The sequence below is a fragment of the Rattus norvegicus genome, chromosome 7, assembly GCF_036323735.1.
Source record: "Rattus norvegicus strain BN/NHsdMcwi chromosome 7, GRCr8, whole genome shotgun sequence".
NCBI classification, from domain to species: Eukaryota; Metazoa; Chordata; class Mammalia; order Rodentia; family Muridae; genus Rattus; species Rattus norvegicus.
In genome coordinates this window covers 116,338,468-116,359,547 of record NC_086025.1, presented here as the reverse complement: position 1 = coordinate 116,359,547, position 21,080 = coordinate 116,338,468, and the positions used below count along the sequence as shown (strand labels likewise).

The window sequence follows — 21,080 nt, the reverse complement described above, 5'->3', positions numbered from 1 at the left end:
GTGAGACTGGCCATGGGCCAGTAACGGGCAGTAATGCTGCCAAATCCAGTGGATAAGTCCGGTGCTCCCTGCGCAGAGCAAAGCCTGGGAGGGCCCTGCAGGACCCTGACTAACGCAGAGATCTGGGGAAGGACTGCGGAAGAGTGAAGGAGGCATGGAGTTGTCCGCGCATGCGCCTGCCGCGCCCGACTTCGAAGTTGGAACCCGGAGAAACCAGTGGCGCCGCAGGACATCCGGAGTGAAGGAGAACGCGCGTGCGCCCGCTTGTGGGCGGAGCCTGGGCGCGGCAGGGGCGGGGCCTTTCGTCACGCGCAGCCCCGCCCCTCGGTCTCCGGGAGGCGGCAACCGCTTCTCTTCCCGGTTGTTGGAGACTGCTTCACCTCGGTTCTCGGTAACTATGGGGGACCCCAGCAAGCAGGACATCCTGGCCATCTTCAAGCGCCTGCGCTCGGTGCCCACTAACAAGGTAACGGCTGCAAGCGGGCTCAGGACCCCGCGGCCCGCTGGACCCCGGTGTGGCCGCGGCCGTGGGAGGAGCCGCTCGGCCTGTGACACGTCGCACTGTGGGCCTGGCAGCCTCCGCTCCCCAACCTTCGTCAGCAAGGGGCAGAAGAGGGGGAGCACATCAGGGGCTTAGCGATGGAGTACTGGGTCTGGCAAGCACCTGGCCTGAGGCCCTGGGGCACAGGGAGGGACATGGACATATGGACGATGTTCAGGACCAAAAGGCAGAGCCTGGGGTCACAGAGAGGACTGGGGCATGGACATATGGGATGTGGAGCATCCGAGGGCAGAGTGCCTGGGGTCACAGGGAGAGCTGGGACATGGACAGTTGGGGTGTCTGCCACCAGAGACCAGAGCACCTGGGGGTAGTCAGAAGACTGGTGCATGGATATCTGAGACAGGAGCCCAGTGCATCTCGGAGCAGAGAGAGGACTGGTGTATGGGCCTCTTGGAGCGTCCAGAATCAGAAGCCAGATTACCTGAGGGCTTAGAGAGAAGGCTAGCTCATAGCCTCTAGGGGTGCCTAGGTCTGGAAACCAGAGCACCTAGACCCAGAAGCACAGACATGGTGGGGTGGGATTGGGGGGACAATGGAAGTGTGTCAGTTGGTTGTATAGTTGGGCTCTGAGAAAGCTGAAGAGGCATAGTTCACGTCTTCTGGCCTCTGTGAGCTAAGGGTAAATATTATAGCCACCTAGACCCAGGGATGAGACTGTCTAGGGGTCAGAACTCTAAGTGGTACTAGGTAGGTCCTGGGAAAGAAGGACTTCTCCCCATCATGGACTTTGTCTTGAGTTTTCTTCAGGGGTGGGGACCTGTTGGATCCTTGTCACCATTGTCCTTTGGTGGCAGCCTTTTTGCCAATCCAGTAATGCCAAGGTTCTCTGCCCCGGTTGCCAGCTTTCTGTGTTCCTGAGGAAGCTCACTAAAGTTCACTTTCATCACTCTGGAGGTTGAGGTCCACCCCTACAATTTTCCTGTCCCTTATGTGTCCCCACCCCCAACCACTGAGCCACATAAGTTCAAGCATGTGGCTTGGTAGTATTGTTATGATTCATGGGGTTAAGGTGACCACTTCCCTAGGATGACGGAGTAGGGTGGAACCCGAAGAGTGCAAAGGGTTGTCGTGTCACTGTGGACTCTCCCCACCCCTCTCTGAGGTCCATCTGGTCTCCACCTTCACCTCTGAGGAAACATCTGTTAATGGGCACAGCCATGATTACGGGGTCCTGAATGGCTGGCATAGAAAGTTCCAGCACTTTACAAACCTCAGCCATTTTATATCTTGATGGTGGAAGGGAGCCCTGGGTTTTTATAGCCTTCTGATGGAGGAAATGGTTACGTAGGGGTGATAATGTCTGGTGGGTATAAGAAAGGGGAGCTGGCTTCTAGGTGCTGTCCCATGTCTGTCGCTTTAGTATCTTCTTGATTTTTTTTTCAAACTTAGATTGATCTGTGTGTAGCAAGGACTTTCTTGTTGCCACACAAGACTGGATCTACAGCTGGCAGGGTTGGAAAATACATATGCTACTCTGTTCCCTGAACCACAGCAATATGTATTCCCTTGGAATGTAGCAAAAAGCCGCTGCTAAATAACAAAACAAAGAGCAAGAAGCAACAACAAACAGGGAAGACACGCCTTTTAATTAAGAAGTCAGTGTCGTCAGTGCCAGGAGACACTTTTAAGGAGCCCACGTGGGCTTGTTTGCATCTTAAAATTTAGCTGAGTACAGTAGCACATGGTGTGATCCCAGCACTTGGGAGGTGAAGGCAAGAACAAGAGTTCAGGGGCAGCCTCAGCTACACAGCAAGTTCTAAGCGAGCCTTAGACTGCATTAGACAATCTCAACATTAAAATTATTGTCCAGCTGGCCATGACAGTGCATATCTATAATCCTAGCACTTGGGAGAAACTGAGGCAGTTGGATTTCCAATAGTTAAAGGCCAGCTTGAGTTACATGGTGGTTTTTTGATTAGGATGTGTTACAAAGTGAGACCTGCCTCAAAATGTAAACACACAGACACATTCACAGAGGAAAGCCTGGTTGAACTCTAATCGATATAAATGTAGCCTTTTTTTTTTTTTTTCATTTTATTCTGAAGAGCACATCTATGGAAACTTTATATTCTATAATATGATTTCTTTTTTCTTAATTATTAATTTATTTTAAATATACAAGCACACCATAGCTGCCTTCAGACACACCAGAAGAGGGCATCAGATCCCATTACAGATGTTGTGAGCCACCATGTGGTTGCTGGGAGTTGAACTCAGGACCTCATGAAGAGCAGTCAGTGCAGTCAGTGCATTTAACCACTGAGCCATCTCTCCTGGGATGTGGTTTTTAAAGCAAGATTCCAAAGTAGCTTCCGGTCATGCCTCATGGCATTGGTTTTCCTTTATGGTCCTGGTTTGAAGCCATTGCTGACTGGATGGCTCTAAGCCACTATTGATTGGATGGATTTGACCTGAAAAAATGGTGAAACTAGTTTCTGTCTTTGTTTTTGCGAGATGGAGTTTCTCTGTGTATCCCTAGGTGTCCTGGAACCCACTCTGTAGACCAGGCTAGCCTCAAACTCACAGAGATTTACCTGCCTCTGACTCCACAGTACTGGGATTAAAGGCCCTACCATGCCCTGCTGGTGAAAACTAGTTTTAATGACTAGAAGGACTGGACAACAGTAAGCCCCACCATTCTAGTGTAGTACTGGGGTTTGAACTTATGGCCCTGTGTACTCTAGACTGGCACTTTATCATTGAACTATACCTTTAAGGGTTCTGTTTTTTGTTTTTTGTTTTGTTTGCTTTTTGTTTTGTTTTTTGCTTGTTTGTTTTTTGTTTTGTTTTGTTTTGTTTTGTTTTGAGACAGGTCTTGTTTGTGTAGCCCAGGCCAGCTTTGAACTCACTGTGCAGCCCTAGGCTGGTCTCGAACTTCACAATCCCTGCCACAGCTTTCTGAATGACAAAATTACAAGATGAAGATGGCTTCAAGCCATCCAGTCATCATGTCTGGCTTAACAGCACTTCTAAAATGCTTGAGTTGAGGCAGGAGGATTGCCAAATTCAAGGCTAGACCATATAACAAGGCTGTTTCACAAAGGGAAATTAAATAGGTACACTATGTAAAGACTCATCTGGGGTTAGGACATGCCCTCTAAGTAAACGTTTCGCTTTAATAGGGCTGGAAGCGTGATACCGTGCTTTACCCTTCGCTGCAGCCCTAGAGGGAAAGGCAGGAGGATTGGGACTTCAAAGTTACCCACAGCTACAGAACAAGTGTGATCCAGGCTGAGTTACAGGAGACCCTGTCTAAAAGGGGGAAGGGTTGTGTGTGGGAAAAGGGAGCCCAAAAATATGTTGTCAGAAAAGGCAGAAGGAGTCCCCAGCTCCGAAAAAAAGAACCAAAAAAAAAAAAAAAAAAAAAAAAAAAAAAAAAGAAAAGGCAGAAGGAAAGCAGCGGGATTTACTTTTATTTGGAATTCACTGTCCGATTCCTTGCATCGATGACAGTCTGCTTGGATGAAAGGGCTCAGCTCGCAGGCTGTTTTCTTTCTCTTCTTTTTTCTTTTTTTAAGATTTTATTTATTGTATATGAGTACACTGTAGCTGCCTTCAGACACACCAGAATAGGGCATCAGATCTCATTACAGATGGTTGTGAGCCACCATGTGGTTGCAGGGATTTGAACTCAGGACCTCAGGAAGAGCAGTCGGTGCTCTTAACCTCTGAGCCATCTCTCCAGCCCCGCAGGCTGTTTTCTGTACTGAGCTTCTTGGGTTGCTCAGAACCCCCTGGTTCCGGTGTTGTGGAAAGAAAGCACCGAGGACTTGCACACTGTGGGTGTAGACCTGGCACAGACCTTCAGGGAGCCTGCAGTAGGGGTGGGAAAAGGAAGGGATGGGGAGATGGATCAGCATCGACAGTGCGTGTGCTGCCTTTGTCAAGGAGAGTGAGGCCTCCAGCACTGCGGGCAGGTGGCTACCACCACCTGTAATTCCAGTTCCCAATGCCTCTGGACTAAGGGCAACTGCCATACACACACACACAATTAGAAACAAAATAATTTTTTTAAAAAGTAGATAGAGGAGTCTGGAATGATGGCTTAGTGGTTAAGAGAACATATGTCTCCAACAGAGGACCTGGGTTTGGTTCCTGGCACCCACGTGGTTACCATCACCATCCATAACCCCAGCTCCTGAGGAGCCGATGCCCTCTTCTGGTGTCTGTGGACAGCAGACACACATGTGGCATAGGCAAATGCACAAGGCAAACACTTGTGTTCATTTTTAAAGGAGAGAAGGACTTCATGCTGCGGTACTAACATGGGTGAAACATCTACTTCCTGCCTTTCGTTTTCGTTTTGTTCTGAGGTGAGGTTTCCGGTATCCCAGGCTGGCCTCCTGTTTTCTGTGTAGCTAAAGACAACCTTGAACTCCTGATCCTCCTGCCTCCACTTCCCAGGCAGGCCCCACCATTCCATCTCTGGTTCCTGCTTCCCAGCTGGGATACTTGATTAATTCCTTACTCTCTCTAAAATATGGCGAAGGCCAGTGGTTAGTTTGTCAAATGCAGAAAATGGAGAGCTTATGCCCTCGCTTGAAAAGCATCAAGAACGTTCACAGGGAACTGCAGAACACTCAACCTGCCACAAGTTGGCCAAGGTGGCAGGAGATTTTCCAAGTGTCACAGTCAGCGAGGCTGCTGAGGTGATAAACCTTTTCCTACGGCTTTTGTGAAGGTTTTGTGTAGCCTTAGCTTCTGTTTCGGTAAGAAAATTCTCATCATCAGGCCAAACACTGTCAGCTAAAAGCTGTTTCTTTTTCCCCTTCTACGAACTGAATTCTCCTTAAAAATCATATTTTTGTTTGGGGTCACCTATCAAAGAGAGCAGACCCCAACCGTGTCCCCCTTCCCCTGTAGCCACCATCAGACTTGATGCTCAGTTTACTGTCCTAGACTATGCACAGCAAACCCCTGCCTTCCCATCTTCCACGGGGCCACGTCCCGTCTTTGACCTTGCATAGGATACCGTGTTTTCTATGCTAACCTACAGCCATAAGATCACATAATGGGTTGCCTCTCCCACTAGACCAGTGGGCGCCATTTGTGCCAGGGACAGCACAAGATGGGAGTTGCATGGTAAAGTCAGGTGAGCAGCAGTGTCCCCTCAGAGAAGCGCCTTACTTCCAGACTGTGTGGTGTCTGTGTCAGTTTCTCCCCCACAGGCCAGCCAGCACATGGCCCGGCAATGACTGGGTCTCAGTATGCCCTGCTGGATTCTATGATGGAATCCACGCCTTTGTACCTTGGCTCCTGTCACAGTGTCTGACACGTAGCCGGCAGTCAGAGAACACCACAGTGAGTCACTGGCCAGCTGCTCGCCATGCCCGATGTCACTCCACACCCGCCCTCTGATCTCTCCGATCAGCCTGAGCCCTGCTGGTGATGGCTTTTAGCAGCTTGTAGTTTCTCCTTTCCCAGGGCCAGAAGCAGCTCTTTCCTGAGGGTCCTTTTTATTTTAGAAACTGTATCTAGAGTGAGGTGGGTTCTGAAAAAAAATTAAAGACAATTTTCCTCTGTGGGAATTTTGTAATTGCTATTCTAACTTGAGTTAATTATGAATATTAAAGCCTGTGGAAGACACTATGTATGTATTTATTTATTTTGTGGTGGATGGGGTCATAGGAGTACCATGGTATGTGTGCAGTCCATGGCCTGCTTGTGTAGGTCAGAGGACAACTTAAGGGATTCGTTGATTCGTTTCTTCTATTATGTAAGATCCAGGAATTGAACTCAGGTCATCAAAGCTTTGGCGCAAGCACCTTTACCCACTGAACCTTCTGGGTGGCCTAGCAAGTGTTTTCTGCCATCATTATTGAAGGGTCTGCTGGCAGTTTTTAAGCTGGCAATGATTGGTGAGCTGTTGTTAACTTGGCTTACAAAGGTTTACTGAGTGCTTAGGAGGAAGAACTACGGGGTCAAGGTCCGTGGGAGCTAAATACTCAGAGCTGTTCAGCCAGCACTAAGCACCTATGCTAACAGAGAAAGCTGATTACAGGGAAGGCCCAGCCCTGCAGGAACTCTCAGTGCCTCCAGAGCAGAGGACACTGCCATGGTGACTTGTATAGCTAATAGTTCTCAGAGTGTCGTGTTTCAAAGAGGAGCATTGGAGCACCCCTCCAAACTTAGCGTCTTCACCCACATGGGTTCTGAGTTCTGGAGTGTGGAGTCACTTAGCTGGCTGGGTGTGTCCTGTCTGTGACACAGCAACGGTCATTTGAGCAGTGTGGTGTGGGCAGGCCTCCACTCTCTCTACAGGCAGCTCAGCTAGGCCCTAGCACTTGAGGCTCTGCCCAGGGCTGTCTCAGTCTCCTTCAGAAACCATAGCTGGTTTATCCCAAGAGGTAGTGGCCCAGGGGCAGCACTAATCTCAAAAATGGTAGATGATTCCTCCCACCACCTCCTACACGGCACCTCGGTAAGGTGAGGCAGAGGTTGTGTGAGGGTGTGAATATTAGGAGGTGGGGGACGATTGGCATCTGACAGAGAGAGAAGACTCACACCTAGAAGCACTGCCCAGGTGACAGTGTGGGACAGTGTCCCAGCAGAGTCATGTTCCTCACAGGCATGAATTTATGTAGGAAGGGTCCCTACTGAGTGTTCACCGTCAGTGTTTGGGGTGGGACTGTATTGTTTTACTCTAATTCCTGTAATTACAGATCATCATTATAATAAGAAAAATGTGAGGGTTTGGAAAACGTAGGTGACATCCTTTCTCTTCCTGTGTGTGTATGTCCATGGGGATGCATGGGCACATGTGTGCTAGTGTGTAAGCACATGTGTACACCTGTGTGGAGGCCAGAAGACAAATCTCAGCTGTCGTTTCTCAGATGCCATCTTCCTTGTTTCTTTGAGGCAGATTCTCTCACTGCTTTGGAACATGGCCAGCAGATGTTCTGCCTGTCTCTGCCTACCTTGCAATATGCAGCCACTGCCAGCTGTCCTCTTCCCCTCCCCCAGGGGCCCTAGGGATGGACCACCCGTCTTCATGCCTGCAAGTCCACTTAGTGGACTGAGAGTTTCCCCAGCCTCTGGGTGACACATTGCCTTAAGATTGTCACATCTGAGCCACCTTCACATCGACTTTGTACTCTGGCCTCCTGGCTGAGTCACCTGCTAATGCCAGTTGGTCCCCAAGTCTAACGAATGTCTGTTCTTTCAGGTGTGTTTTGACTGTGGTGCCAAAAATCCCAGCTGGGCAAGCATAAGCTATGGGGTGTTTCTCTGCATTGACTGCTCCGGATCACATCGGTCGCTTGGGGTCCACTTGAGTTTTATTCGGTAAGTAACTCTTCCCCGCTGGCTGTTACACGGATGTCTTCAGCACCTGAGACAGGAGGAGTATTTAAAGGAGAAAGGTCTGGCTCACCGTTTGAGGGTGCAGTCCACCATGGTGAAGTGACTACCCCCATAGCATCCAAGTCAGGGCAGATCTGGACGCTGGCATCAGCCCAGTTTCCTCAGCCTCAGGGCACACTCAGCGTCTACTATTCCATGTGAAGTTGCCCTCCCAGGCAAGTTGGCAATGAAAATGAACTAGCAGTGGGGTTGGAGAAAAGCTGCTCCTCCAGAGATCCTGAGTTCAATCCCCCGCACTCACTTAGCTGCTCGCAACCATCTACAACTGTAGACCCTTGGGATCCTGTGCCCTCTTCTGCTGTGCAGATGTTCATGCAGACACATACACATATTCATACACATAAAATAAATAAACAAGGCCCTGGAGAGATGACTCAGAGGTTAAGAGCACTGAGTCATCTCTCCAGAGGTCCTGAATTCAATTCTCAACATCCACATGGTGTCTCACAAACATCTGTAATGGGATCTGATGCCCTCTACTGGTGCGTCTGAAGACAGCTACAGTGTACACATATACATGAAATAAATAAATCTTTAAAAAAAATATATATATATGAATGAATAATTCAAAAGAAAGTTACCATGAACATCAATGTCCTTCCTTTTCTATTGATGTTGACTTGATATCAGGTAAAATTATAGATAACCATAATCTGGGGTCAGGGGTTAACTCTTACATCATCTAGTGACATGGGGAAACAGGCCATGTTCTTCTCAGGCCTCTGTGGAGATCTTGTGAGAGAAATAAAGCTCTGGTGTTGAAGACAGAGTCAGATGTGAGGTCTCAGAGCAGCAGTTCCTTTCCCTCCAGTGCCTTCTAAGAAATGAAAGTACGCACTCGAGAGAAGGGGCCTCCTGCACACACACAAGGTTGAGAGTGCACATGAGGGGTGGTCCTCCTCATCCAGGTGTGGCCCCCAGCATCCTCCTCCGGCTCCCAATTCCCATTGGCACCAGGAGGGCAAAGCCTGAGCCCATGAGTTTGTCCAGCTCTGTGTGCTGATGTCACATGGTTATGTAGGAAGGCCCTTCTTCCCTCTTTACCAAGAGCATGGGCTACATTGGCCTTCCAGTGAGAAATTCCTTCCTCTTCCACCCTGTAGGCTCCAGAGAAAGGTGCAGCCCCACTGTGGGAGGGAAAGAGCCTCTGAAGCGAAGTGAAGTGAAATCGTGACTGGTCGGGGTAGGAGAAGGGGAGGACTGGAGTCAGACTAGAGGCCCAGCAAGGTGTGTGCACCAGCTGCCTGGGCCTTGTCAGGGCACCTTCTGCAGGGCATCTCAGGGACTCGGGCCTCTTCAGTGCCACTTCCTCCAGCAGCTGGCCTGTCGCCCTGGTCCTCTTCTGGGAAAGAACTGTGGGAATGATTTCTTCTTGTTGTTGTTGTTATTTGAACCTAAGGAATATTGTCAGTGTGACTACCGTAAAGTAGCATTTGTCCTGGTGGGTTTTTACATGGCAGCAGAGAAACTATACAGTGATGGCGACAGCATCTGCTGTCTTTAATTCTTTTTAAAATTTGTGTGTGTGTGTGTGTGTGTGTCTGTTTATCTGTGAGTGATTGGTGTGTGTGTGTGGTGTGGTGTGTGTGTGTGTGGTTGGTAATGGAGGCCAGCAGACACCCTCTGATCTTCTAGAGCTGAAGTTACAGGGAATTGTGTGTCACATAGATTCTGGGAACCAAACTCATTTCCTCTGCAAGAGCAGTGAGCACCCCTAGCCTCAGAGCCATCTCTGCCCTACCTGAGGCCTGGTGTAGCTGGGTCACTGCAGAGGTAGTTACTAGAAAAGGAAGTTGCTTTGAATATTCTTCCTTGTTTCAAAATATCAGTCATCTTTCGTCTGAGATTCTGGTTCCAGAATGTTTGGAATGAGCCGTATATACTTGTCGTGTCTTTGGCCATTATTCTCAGTTATTGTTATTATTTTGGTTTTTCAAGGCAGCATTTCTCCATGTAGCCCAGGCTGTTCTGGAACTCACTCTGTAGACTAGGCTGGCCTCGAACCCACAGTGCTTGGGATTAAAACCATACACCACCACCACCTGGTTTATGATTTGCATATTTTAATACCTTCATGTTCTAGTTTTCAGTCTATTCCTGTGATAAACACATATCCACGAGCAACTTAAGGAGAGTTCATTTTGGCTCAGGGTTCCAAAGAGAGAGTCCATCATGATTTTTAAAAAAAAATCACAGCAGGAAATGAGGTCAGCCTGACAGCCAGAAGGCAGAGAGAGGTCAGGAAGAGTGGCAAGGTTCTAAGAACTTAAAGCCTCCCTGACTGACATCCTCCAGCAAGGCTCTAGTTCCTAAGGTGCCATAACCTTCCACACAGATCCACCAGCTGGGACCAGGGGCTTGGCACCGGAGCCTGTGGTCACTGACTCAAGCCTTCACATCGCATATGGACAGAGTTGGGTGCTGGCTGCCTTGCACTGGCTCGTTTTGCTTAGCGCACGCTTACCACCCATTGTTCATGGTCCGTATCCCCTGCCTCTGCTGAGGCTGAATAACACCCCAGTGATCTGTAGACGCCGATTTGCTTGTCTGTCCAACCGTGGGTAGACACTTGAATTGCTCCCACATGGTAGCCATTTAGATAAAGATGCCTTGAGTTCGTACATACAAGTGTCACTTTGAGAACTGTCCTGAGTCCCTTGGGGACAGCACTCGGAAGTGCTGTCAATGACTCCAGCGGTGATTATGTTTCTCCTCTTGTGAGGAAGCTCCTCCTTGTCCAGAACGACTCTGTCCATACATTCCCGCCAGCGCCATCAGAACAGCAGGAGTCATTTCCTCTCATCTTCACTGGCACACAGCATCTTCCTCCTCTTCCTCTCCTCCTCTTCCTGGCCCTCACCCTCCTGCCTCTGCTCTTTTGTCTTTTCTGTGGTGCTGGAGACTGAACCAGGGGCCTCATGCATGCTGCCAAGACTCCTTCCCTCCGTTCCTCCGTCCCTCCCTCCTACCCTCCCCCCCCCTCGTACCAGCCATTGGGTGTGAGGTAGTTTCTCCTCATATTTCTGATGTGAATTTCCCAGTGGTTGCTACTTGCCATCTTCTCATGCACCGTGGACCCTCTGTGTTTCTGCTCTGAAGATTCCTATTCCTGCTCTTGCCTGGTTTGGATTGGGTCGTTCATTGTGTTGAGCTTTCAGAGTTCTTTATGTTTGCCATATCCTGATCCCTTATAATAGACACGATTTGAAAATATTTTCTCACTTTTTTTTTTTTGAGACAAGGTTTCCTTGTGTAGCCCTGGCTGTCCTAGAACTCGCTCTGTAGACCAGGCTGACCTCAAACTCAGAGGCAGAGGTGGCTGCCTCTGCCACCTGAGTGTGGGATTGAAGAGGTGCACCACCACTGCCTGGCCCCATACTCTGTTCTTTGATACACCTGCTTTAACTTCCCTGGCGTCCAGTTAGCACACGCCTCTCGAGGTACACGCACCAGACCCACTGCCGTAAGTCTTCATCTTGCTCCTTCCAAGAGTTTTCTGGTTTCGATTATCACAGTATGCCTTTGACCCTTCTGAGTTTTGTTTTTGTTACTTAGATAGGATCTCACTATGTAGCCCTGGCTGTCCTGGAACTCACTATGTAGACCAGGCTGGTCTGGAACTCACTATGTAGACCAGGCTGGCCTCAAACTCACAGGTTCATTTGCCCCTGCCTCTCAAGTTCTGGGATTAAAGGTCCATGCCAGTTTGAGTTGATTCTTGTTTGTGGTTAAAGCTAAGTGTATAACTTCATGTGTGGGGGATGTGGGGGCTGAAAATGCCCTGGGGACAGAGCTGAGGACCTTGTATGCATACAGAGCCACATTAATGTATGCTAGGCAACTCTTCTACCAACGAACGAGATCCCCAGCCCTTTTGAGACAGGTCCTCGTACATTGCCTGGGTTGGCCTTAAACTCACTCTGTGGTCCACACTGGCTCTGAATTGTAACCTTCCTTTCCCAGACTCCTAATACCACCACCCCTCCCCCAGCTTCCAGATATTCTTTCCAGAATGTTTTTCCCAGATTGGTCATGAGCTGTTCATACACATCGCCACACCCTGTCCAGAGTATAGAAAGGCTGGGCTGGCATGAGGCCACCCACACTGCTCCTCCCTCTGCTTTGTGCTGTTCAGTCCAGTTCATTTCCAGGTCCCTGCTTATCCTCTGGCCTGTGCTCTGGTTCACCTCTGAGGCGTAAGCCGGTGCACAGAGTTCCAGGAAAGCAGGTAGGAAGAGGGCTGGCCTGGAGCCTGAACACGAAGATCTGTTGGGCCTGTGCAGGTTCAAACATGGGCCTCTTAAAAGTCAGATAAATGTATGAGTCACACACTTAAGGAAGAGTCAAAAAATAGCAACTAAAAAGCACTGAGCCAAAAGGCAGCTGCCTAGGCTGTGGACAGGAGAAACTAAGTCCAGGCTAGCCAGGACTACAGAGAAAGACAAAATCCAGCAAGCAGTCAAACAAGCCATCCCAAGCCTGGCTCCAGGGAGCCCGAGTGGATCACTTAGACCCACAAAGAGAGACGTAAACAAAAGGCCCAGCTCGGAAGAACAACACAATACCCACCATGAAAAGATCTCAGCGGCCCCAGTGTGAGACATGAACACCCCTGCACTGGCCCCTCCCTTCCTACTCCCTCTCCCTCTGCCAGCCACACACCCGCACACAGATGAGCACAGGCACACAGGCAGTGGTAGCTCTCACACGTGTCACTGTGAACCATAGATGGTCTATTTAACCAAGGGGAGTTTTATTTTTAGGTTAATTTCATGATAGTGACTTTACAAAGGACAGAGTAATTTCTGAACTGTCTTTGGTTGGCAGCCAGAGTTAGTTAGGAGTGTGTGTACAGACCAAGTAGTCACGATGCTTGGGCCCAGCACTCCGCAGGGCTGGGACTGTCCTGGCCCTGCCCCGCACCAGGGTTGCTCAGACTCAGACAGATGACTGACTGCTCAAGGGATTTGAAAGAAGGTACTGCATCTCCGCCTCCTCACCTCTTTGGTTAACAGGGGCGGTTTTTCCTCAGCACCCAGAGTCTTAGGACGCTGTGCAGAGCCTCGGCTCTTCCCGGGGCAGTGAGTGCTGCCCAAGGCTGCTACCTGCTGGGGCGGGTGTGCTCAGGCCTCCACCATCAGCTCCAAAGGAGTCCCTGTCAGCTCAGCTTCAGATTCCCCTTCAAGGAAGCTGGAGAGAAGGCTCAGCAGGAAGCCCTGGTTCCTCCTGCAGAGGACCCAGGTTCAGTTCCCGCACTCCCGTCAGACAGGGAAGCTCCTGTAACCCCATCCCCAGGGAATCCATAGGCCTCTGTGTGATATATGCACCATACACGCACATGATAAAAGTACATTGTAAAGGAGAAGAGAAGAGGATGGAGAGATGGCTCAGTGATTTAAAGCACTGGCTGTTCTTCCAGGGAACCCAGGTTGGTTCCTGTAGCTCTAGGCAGTCAGACCTCCCTCTTCTGACCTCTGAGGGACCAGGCATGCACATGGTGCACAGACACACATGTGGTAAGGCACCCACACATAGCAGGCACTCACCCTGAGCTCCCATCCTACCCCTTGGGGGCTTTGAAACAGGGTCTCATGGAAGTCTGGCAAGGCTCCGCCCGTGCGGGTTACAGGGATGAGAGGTGCCCGGCTCCATGCCTGGCTACACAGAATTCCCTGAATCCCACAGCACGGGAACATGGGTTTTGGTTTGTTTGTTTTGTTTTTGTTTAAGATTTATTTATTTATTATGTATACAGCATTCTGCCTGCAAGTATGTCTGCAGGGGAGAAGAGGGCATCAGATTTCATTACAGATGGCTGTGAGCCACCATGTGGTTGCTGGGAATTGAACTCATGACCTCTGGAAGAGCAGTCAGCGCTCTTAACCACTGAGCCATCCCTCCAGCCCTGAGAGAATGTCTTGAAAGCTTAGTGAGCAGTTTGATGCCCGAGAAGGACAGTTTCACATCTTGTAATCCTTGATCCTCCCAGGTCCACAGAACTGGATTCTAACTGGTCCTGGTTCCAGCTTCGATGCATGCAAGTTGGCGGGAACGCAAATGCTGTAAGTCCCCAAGGCCCTCCCTCCTCTTTCCTGAAGTTCAGTTGCTGTGCCTGGGGCTGTGGGGCAAGAAGTCGGCTCAGGGGGCAGAAGCTCGGGTCATGTTTGTTCAGAAGCCATGGAGGGCCTGCTGGGCTGGGGATCTGGTAACAAGCAGGCTCCTCTTGTGGCCAAGTCGCAGCACAGCTGAAGAAAACAAATTAAAGAGAAAAGAACAGCGGCGTAGTGCTTTAAGGAAACAGAGAGCAGGCAAGGATGTATAAGAGCGGACATGCTTAAAACAAAAGGAGGTTCTTACCCTTGAAGGGGTGACCCCTGTGCATACACTGGAAATATGCGTATTTACACTAATTAGAGAGATGTAGGTCTCAAGTGGTAGAAACCTTTTCAATGAAGTGTGTGTGTGTGTGTGTGTGTGTGTGTGTGTGTGTGTGTGTGTGTGTGTAGCAGGGCATGGTAGGGTTCATTTTCTTCAGTGGTATAACCAGAGGATAGTTATTCAGGCTCCAGTAAATAGCCCCTGACCTGAACTCCGTGGGTCACACAAAAAGGCAAGGCCAACAGAAAACATGAAAGAAAGGGAGTTGTTGGGACGGGCAGTGACAGGGGGTACAAGAGGGTACAATATGAGCAGAGCACGTTAGACAAAGAAGAGGACAGTCTAGCCAGAAAAATCTTTTGAAGCAGTGCCGCCCCATTTGTTTCCAAATGATACCAACTGGCAACTGGAGTCCTTTCCCAGGTGCAGCTGAGCCAGGTGCAAGAAATTGTATGTGGTCCCATGTGGTCCCACACCTGGCAAGGCACCCCTGGCACCCAGCAAGCAGGGGCAGGAGGATCTCTGTGAGTTTGAGGCCAGCCTGGTCTACATAGGGAGTTCCAGGCCAGCAAGGATATATGGTGAAATGCTAGAAGAAAGAAAATGAAATTATATTAATATATATCTCAAAAAATTATGTCTCGGCTTAAATATTTAGAATCAAAATCCTAAGCCTAGGACTGGACCGATGACTCAGTGGTTAAGAGCACTGGCTGCTCTTCCAGAGGTCCTGAGTTCAATTCCCAGCAACCACATGGTGGCTCACAACCATCTGTAATGGGATCTGATGCCCTCTTCTGGTGTATCTGAAGACAGCAACCGTGTACTCACATACAGTAAATAAGTAAATCTTTATTTTAAAAAAAGATCCTAGGGGTTGGGGATTTAGCTCGGTGGTAGAGCGCTTGCCTAGGAAGCGCAAGGCCCTGGGTTCCGTCCCCAGCTCCGATAAGAAGAACCAAAAAAAAAAAAAAAAAAAAAGAAAGAAACTTCAGAAAAAAAGATCCTAAATCTAAAATACTGACTTCCAAAATGTAAAATCACCTTAGATCAGAATTTTCCCTCGACATTTTAAGCCCCTCATTCAGTAGCACAGTGACCACGAGGTCTGAGCTCTTGTGATATTTCTGTTAATTTGCCTGCTTTTCTCTTTAGTCTTCCTTCTTCCACCAGCATGGGTGTGCCACCAAGGACACCAACGCCAAGTACAACAGCCGTGCAGCTCAGCTCTACAGGGAGAAAATCAAGACTCTGGCCACCCAGGCCACCCGCAGGCACGGCACCGATGTGAGTCCCTTTGGTAAAGTGTTCCGTAATCTCTCTGAAGTCTCCTGGGAGGAGCCCAGGGTATGGGGCATGGTGGCCCCTCGTGGTGAGAAGGGCTCTGCTTTGTCAACTCACATGTGACCTGGACCAGCAGGTTATTCTTCAGTGACAGGGTCCAAAGCGGGAAGGCGAGGAGATGAGGAGATAGGGAAGCTGGGGGTTAGGTGACATTGCACAAGCCGGGTCTTAGGCCAAGCAAGTTTGTTAAGTAGAGCGCCTTGTACACAGTCTGCAAGGCAAATGTGACAGCTCGGCAGAGGCTACCATACAATGGACAATGTCAGCGGGAAGCTAGTCAAGCAGTGTTGAACAAAGGGAACCCAGGGTGTCTCACGTGTCACCGACTGAGCTCATTGCAGTCTTGGGACCGATGACCACAGCCCTTTAAGGAGCCAGAGTTGAGTTTCCAGGAGCTAAAGTCTTAGGTCCTCTAAGACTCTGGCCCCAGGCTGGTACAGAGTGACCCAGATGTTAGAAAAGGAACATTTTGTCCAGACACCTAGTCCTCAGCACGCTGGGACACTGAGGGTCACTGCTGAGGACTTAGGTTCCTTCCCGTGTCCCTCACACAGGCCATGACTCCCTTAACAATGCAGAGCTTTGGTTACTGTGCTCACCTTACTGTGCTCGCTTTAATGCTCCGAGCTGACTGGCACAGTGACATCCCTGCTCAGCAGGCAGAAGCAGGAGGAACCCAAGCCCAAGGCCAGCCTGGGCTATGAGACCCCATCTCAGCAGACAAAAGCAAGCACAGGGTTGCTCACAGCTAGGACCCTGGCTACTCAGAAGGAAGGGTAGGCAGAACACTTCAGTTGGGAGGCCGGTCTGATCTGCATGGTGTGTTCTAGGCCAGTCAGGGTCTTGAAAATGAAAAGATCATTAATCAATAAATAAAAGGATGACCTCATTCAGTGGTCGTAAGCTCGGAGATAGAACACGTGCTGCCTGGTATGAGAAAGACACGGGGCTGCAACTTCATGCTTCAGAAGTAGTTCATTAACTGCCAACCTTGTTTGCTATGTATTGGATTGCTCACCCATTGACTACGTACAGTCAGGGCTGAGCGGGAAGGTGCATCACGGCCCTCGGGAGCCTAGGAGCCCTCTCCCTGGGGCGTACTCAACATGGAAACCATCAGGAGAATAAGGAGCATGGCGGCTCCTAAGTGGGACAGGAGAGCCCCTCACTTGTGAGCACAGGACAGTGTGCCTGGTTCAGCCTCGCCCAGTAACACGCTTTCCCCAGAGCTGGTTTTTGCTGTGTGTCTGAAGATGGTTTAAAACTTCGGGAGTGCTGTGCTGAGGTCGCAAGCGACTTCCTGTGGACGAAGGTCGGGTGTGGAATCCAGGCTGAGCCAGGTCATGGTGGTTTAGAATCTGCGCTTACACCTTAACCTCCTAGGGGTGTGGAACTTTCTGGAACGATCCCTTCCTCTAGCAGTGTGCTCAGGGCCCTCTGGGTTGTGGGTGAGGGACTAGCTGCAGGTCCAGAGGGGAGCTAAGCTCCTCTCCCTGCTAAGCTCAGCTTTGTTTTTCTTCCAGCTGTGGCTGGACAGCTGTGCAGCTCCACCCGCATCCCCTCCTCCAAAGGAGGAGGACTTTTTTGCCTCTCACGCCTCTCTGGAGGTAAGTTTGCCACTTTGTTCTCAAGGTTTATTTTAAATTATGTGTATGTGTATAGGGGGTGGTAGGTGCGTGTGGCTGCAGTACCCATGAAGTCCAGAAGAGGGCGTCAGATCCCCAGGAGCCAGAGTTACAGTTGTGAGCCGCCATCCCTGGGTACTCAGGCCCTCTGCAAGAGCTTTGCAAGTTCTCAGCCACTGAGCAGTCTCTCCAGCCCTGCTTTTTATAATTTTAAAATGTGCTTATTCCGAAAGTTATAACAAGTATGCATTTGAGATGTTCAGTAAGATACAGGCTAGACTCAGGTTTAAGAGTCTAAGATGAACCCATGTTCCTTGAGTCATCACTGTGGTATGTGTTTGCACATGTGCAGGTGGAAGGCTCTAGATAGAAGTGTGTCAGGACACACACACACACACACACACACACACACACACCCCAGATTGCAGAGACAGTGACAGCCTAGCTCAGCAGGTCCTTCCAGTGTCTGACCTTGGTGACTAAGGACTTACTTATGTGCATATGTGTCTGTGTGTGCATGTGTGCAGTGTGTGAGCACTTGGTGCCTACAGAAGCCAGCAGAGGACATCCCTGGAGCTAGAGTTCCAAGTAGTCATGAGCTGCCTGGTATGGGTGCTTGGAACTGAACCTGAGTCCTCTGTAGGGACAGTGCTGTTAACCGCTGGCCTCTCCAGCCCCCCCCCCCCCAGATTCTGGTTTCTAATCCCCATCTTCCAGCAGAGGAGCCAGGACTACCTGTAGAAAAAAATGGCCGCTGAAAGTGAGGTGCAGCGAGAGGACAGGCGAGCTTTGTCCACTGGACCCAGGCAGAGTGGTCAGAGCTGGGCAGTCCGAGGCACAGCATCACTGCTGCCTCCCAGTCCAGGTGACCTTTGAGCACAGCGTGGATGGGGACAGGGCAGGTCTTCCTCACAGATCCTAAAGCATGTGTGGGAGTCCTGAGGAGGTGGAGCCCAGCTGTCAGGTCCTACAGGGGACACCTCCCAAGTCCAGAAAGAAAAGAGCGTGGCCCATTTGACCTTACGAGGGTCAGGGGACTGTTTCCAATGTTGAGTCACGTTGACACCGGCAAGGAAAGAACCAGGCTGCTACACAGCTCTGGACAGCACTCTTCAAAAGTTTCAAGGCCATGAGAGATGATCACAAGCTACAGAGGCAGGCGAGCTCCCTGCCCCAGGGTCCCCAAACCCTGAGGGAAGGAAGGCTGGAGCCCTGCTGAGCCCTCATGCTGAGGGTTGCTCCCTCTGTAATGGTTTCCCTCTGACTGATGTGCAAGACATTTTGATGCCAGCAGAGGCTGGGTGCACAGAAATGTTCTGTATGCACTGGCGCAGTTTTACACAAATCTGAAATTATTCCAGCTGTGTGTGGTAGTGCACATCTTTAAGCCCAGCACTAAGGAAGCAAAAACAAGCAGACCTCTGTAGGCTAGAGGCCAGTGGGTCTATAAAGTGAGTTTGAGTCTGGCCAGAGATGCAGAGTGAGATCCCGTCTCAAAACAGCAGCAGCAGGTCAGTTGGTCGCACCCTGGCTAGAGCAAGCACAAGGGCCTAGGTTCTACCCCCAGCACTGCATAAACTAGGTCTTGGTCATCTGTAAGCACTGGGGAGGTGAAAGGAGAAAAGGCAGACGTTCAGGGTCATCGTCTACCACAGTTCCAAGTTCTAGGCCAGTCTGGAATTCATGAGACTATGTCTCAAAGAAAAAAGAGGGGCGGGGGGGAGGGGGTAGTGTGAGAGAGAAAGACGAGCATTGAAGCGGGGCTGACGACACATGCCCATGCTCAAAAGGAACCCTGCACTGCTAAACACTCCCCCACCCCATGCTGGTGTGCGGTTAGTGGGGAGCCCTTGCTTTCCTGCTAACTAATGGCTTCTCTCACCTGCACAGGTCAGTGGTGCTACGCAGGCATCTGCACAGCCAGAGCCAGCCTCGTCAACACCGTGGGGCTTGGAAACTACTCCAGAAAAACACGAAGGTGGGTCCATGGAGTCACCCTAGAACGCTGCCTTGTGGTCTAGTGGCCAAGATCAGACTACCATAGTTCCCATAGAAACCTGTTGTGTTAGCCCATGGACCCAGGAAGGCCCCCACTAAGGTGTTAACTAGAGAAAAGGACAATTAGATTATTAGTTTCTGCTTTGATACAGTACGGAAGTGTGTGGACTTTTATAATTGGAAAACAAGATTTCAGAATTCTTTTTCAAATTTCATATAATTTTTTTTTTTTTTGGTTCTTTTTTTTCGGAGCTGGGGACCGAACCCAGGGCCTTGCGCTTCCTAGGTAAGCGCTCTACCACTGAGCTAAATCCCCAGCCCATTTTTTTAAAGCATTGTCTCCTTGCGTAGCCCTAACTGGCCTGGAACTCTCTGTGTAGACCAGGCTGTCTGTGAATTTGCAGAGATCCATTTGTCTGTGCCTTGGTAGGGCTGAGCTCAAAGGCCTGCACCCCCAAGCCTGGTAAGATTTCAGTTTTAAAACTGATAGATATTTCACAGTTAATAAGTCACATATACTTGGTGGCTATATTATAGAACCTTGTTTGTTTATTGGTTTTCAAGGCAGTCTCACGTAGCCCAGGCTGTCAGAAAATTCGTTAGGTTGCTGAGGATAACCGAATTCCTGGTCCGGCTGTACCTCGTGAGCGCCTAAATCACGGTGTGCGCTGCCACACCCGATTGTGTTTTTACTGTGACTGTGTTGTTAATCACATATGTATTAAAGATGACCTAAGTGGTATGTATAGCTGCCCTTCTGTTTTAAAGCTGAGTATCTTCCATAGGATGAAATATTACATAAATTAGCAATAAAGTGTCCTTCGAAAGCCAAGCAATGAACCTGGGATATGGGAAACAGGAAGGACACATGCTGGCTTCTGGAGGCCCTTGGGTTGGGGACATAGTAAGCCAGTGTCTGAAATGGATTGAAGTTGTGCCATCTGTCATAGGAAGGTTGGTAGAAGAGAGCCACTCCAGAAGCCACAGCTCAGCTTTCTGTTCCCTGGGACAGAAGTGGGCAGTCCATGGCTGAGTTTCACCTATGGCTTACAACCTGTGGCTTTCTTTTCCACATCCTGTGATTGAGCCACCTTGGAGGGAGACAGGTGTCTACCTGGCATCTTCCCCTACTCCCAGTCTCTCCTGGGGCTGCAACTCCAGGTGCTGCCATTGGCCACGCCCGGCACAGTTGTTTTCTGTGTTTGTCTCCAGCCTAGTACAGTACACCCTCTTCTGGAGATTGCCGGGCCCTGCAGGTTGCATGTAACATGTGTCCTGGTGGAGGGGAGTGTGGAACCCACGTGCCCTTGGTAACACAGTGTCCTCACTGTAAACTGAGGCCAGGGTGGTAGCACATGCCTGTCTCAGCACTGGGGAAAGGCAGGAAGATCAGGGTTCAGTGCCATCCTTGGCTTTATTGGGAGTTCAAGACCGGCCCAAGGTATATGAAACCCTGCCCAAAGCAATTACAAAATAGAACAGTAAATGATATCAGTTGAGGAAAAAAAAACCTACTAATTTTCATTCTATAAAACCAATATTTTAAAAATACATTTGCATTTAGTAGACTTTTCTCTCTCCCTCTCTCTAAGATGGACCCCTGTAGCTCAGGTTGCCTCACACGTGCTCTTTTGCTGACTGTCCTGCCTCCAGCTGCTGGGGGCTGAGACTGCAGAAGGACACCAACACACAGACTTTTACAGTACTTTGAAGTCAAATTGCTCATGACAAGGAGGAGCTCGTGGGGAGGGTGGTCCCAGAGTCAGGGCACTAGTCTAGTTGGATAGGGGAAGAGTGCTGTTCTCTGCAGC

At 49.8% G+C, this 21,080-nt stretch overlaps 1 protein-coding gene across 7 annotated transcripts in view; it reads left to right on the top strand.

Moving 5' to 3' along the window:
- The first annotated feature begins 247 nt into the window (after window positions 1–247).
- The window catches only part of Arfgap3 (ADP-ribosylation factor GTPase activating protein 3), a 46,305-nt gene continuing 25,472 nt past the window's right edge, over window positions 248–21,080 (top strand). For 3 of the 7 annotated variants that reach the window (XM_039079783.2, XM_063264156.1, XM_063264154.1), the window contains exons 1-6: window positions 248–466; window positions 7,728–7,846; window positions 13,914–13,986; window positions 15,458–15,589; window positions 17,170–17,253; window positions 19,162–19,249. In XM_039079783.2, the coding sequence (XP_038935711.1) occupies window positions 398–466; window positions 7,728–7,846; window positions 13,914–13,986; window positions 15,458–15,589; window positions 17,170–17,253; window positions 19,162–19,249 (565 nt within the window). In that variant the 5' untranslated portion in view covers window positions 248–397. The remainder of the gene's footprint in view (window positions 467–7,727; window positions 7,847–13,913; window positions 13,987–15,457; window positions 15,590–17,169; window positions 17,254–19,161; window positions 19,250–21,080) is intronic. The other 4 variants (XM_039079782.2, XM_039079784.2, XM_063264155.1 and 1 more) reach the window with 4 other exon arrangements.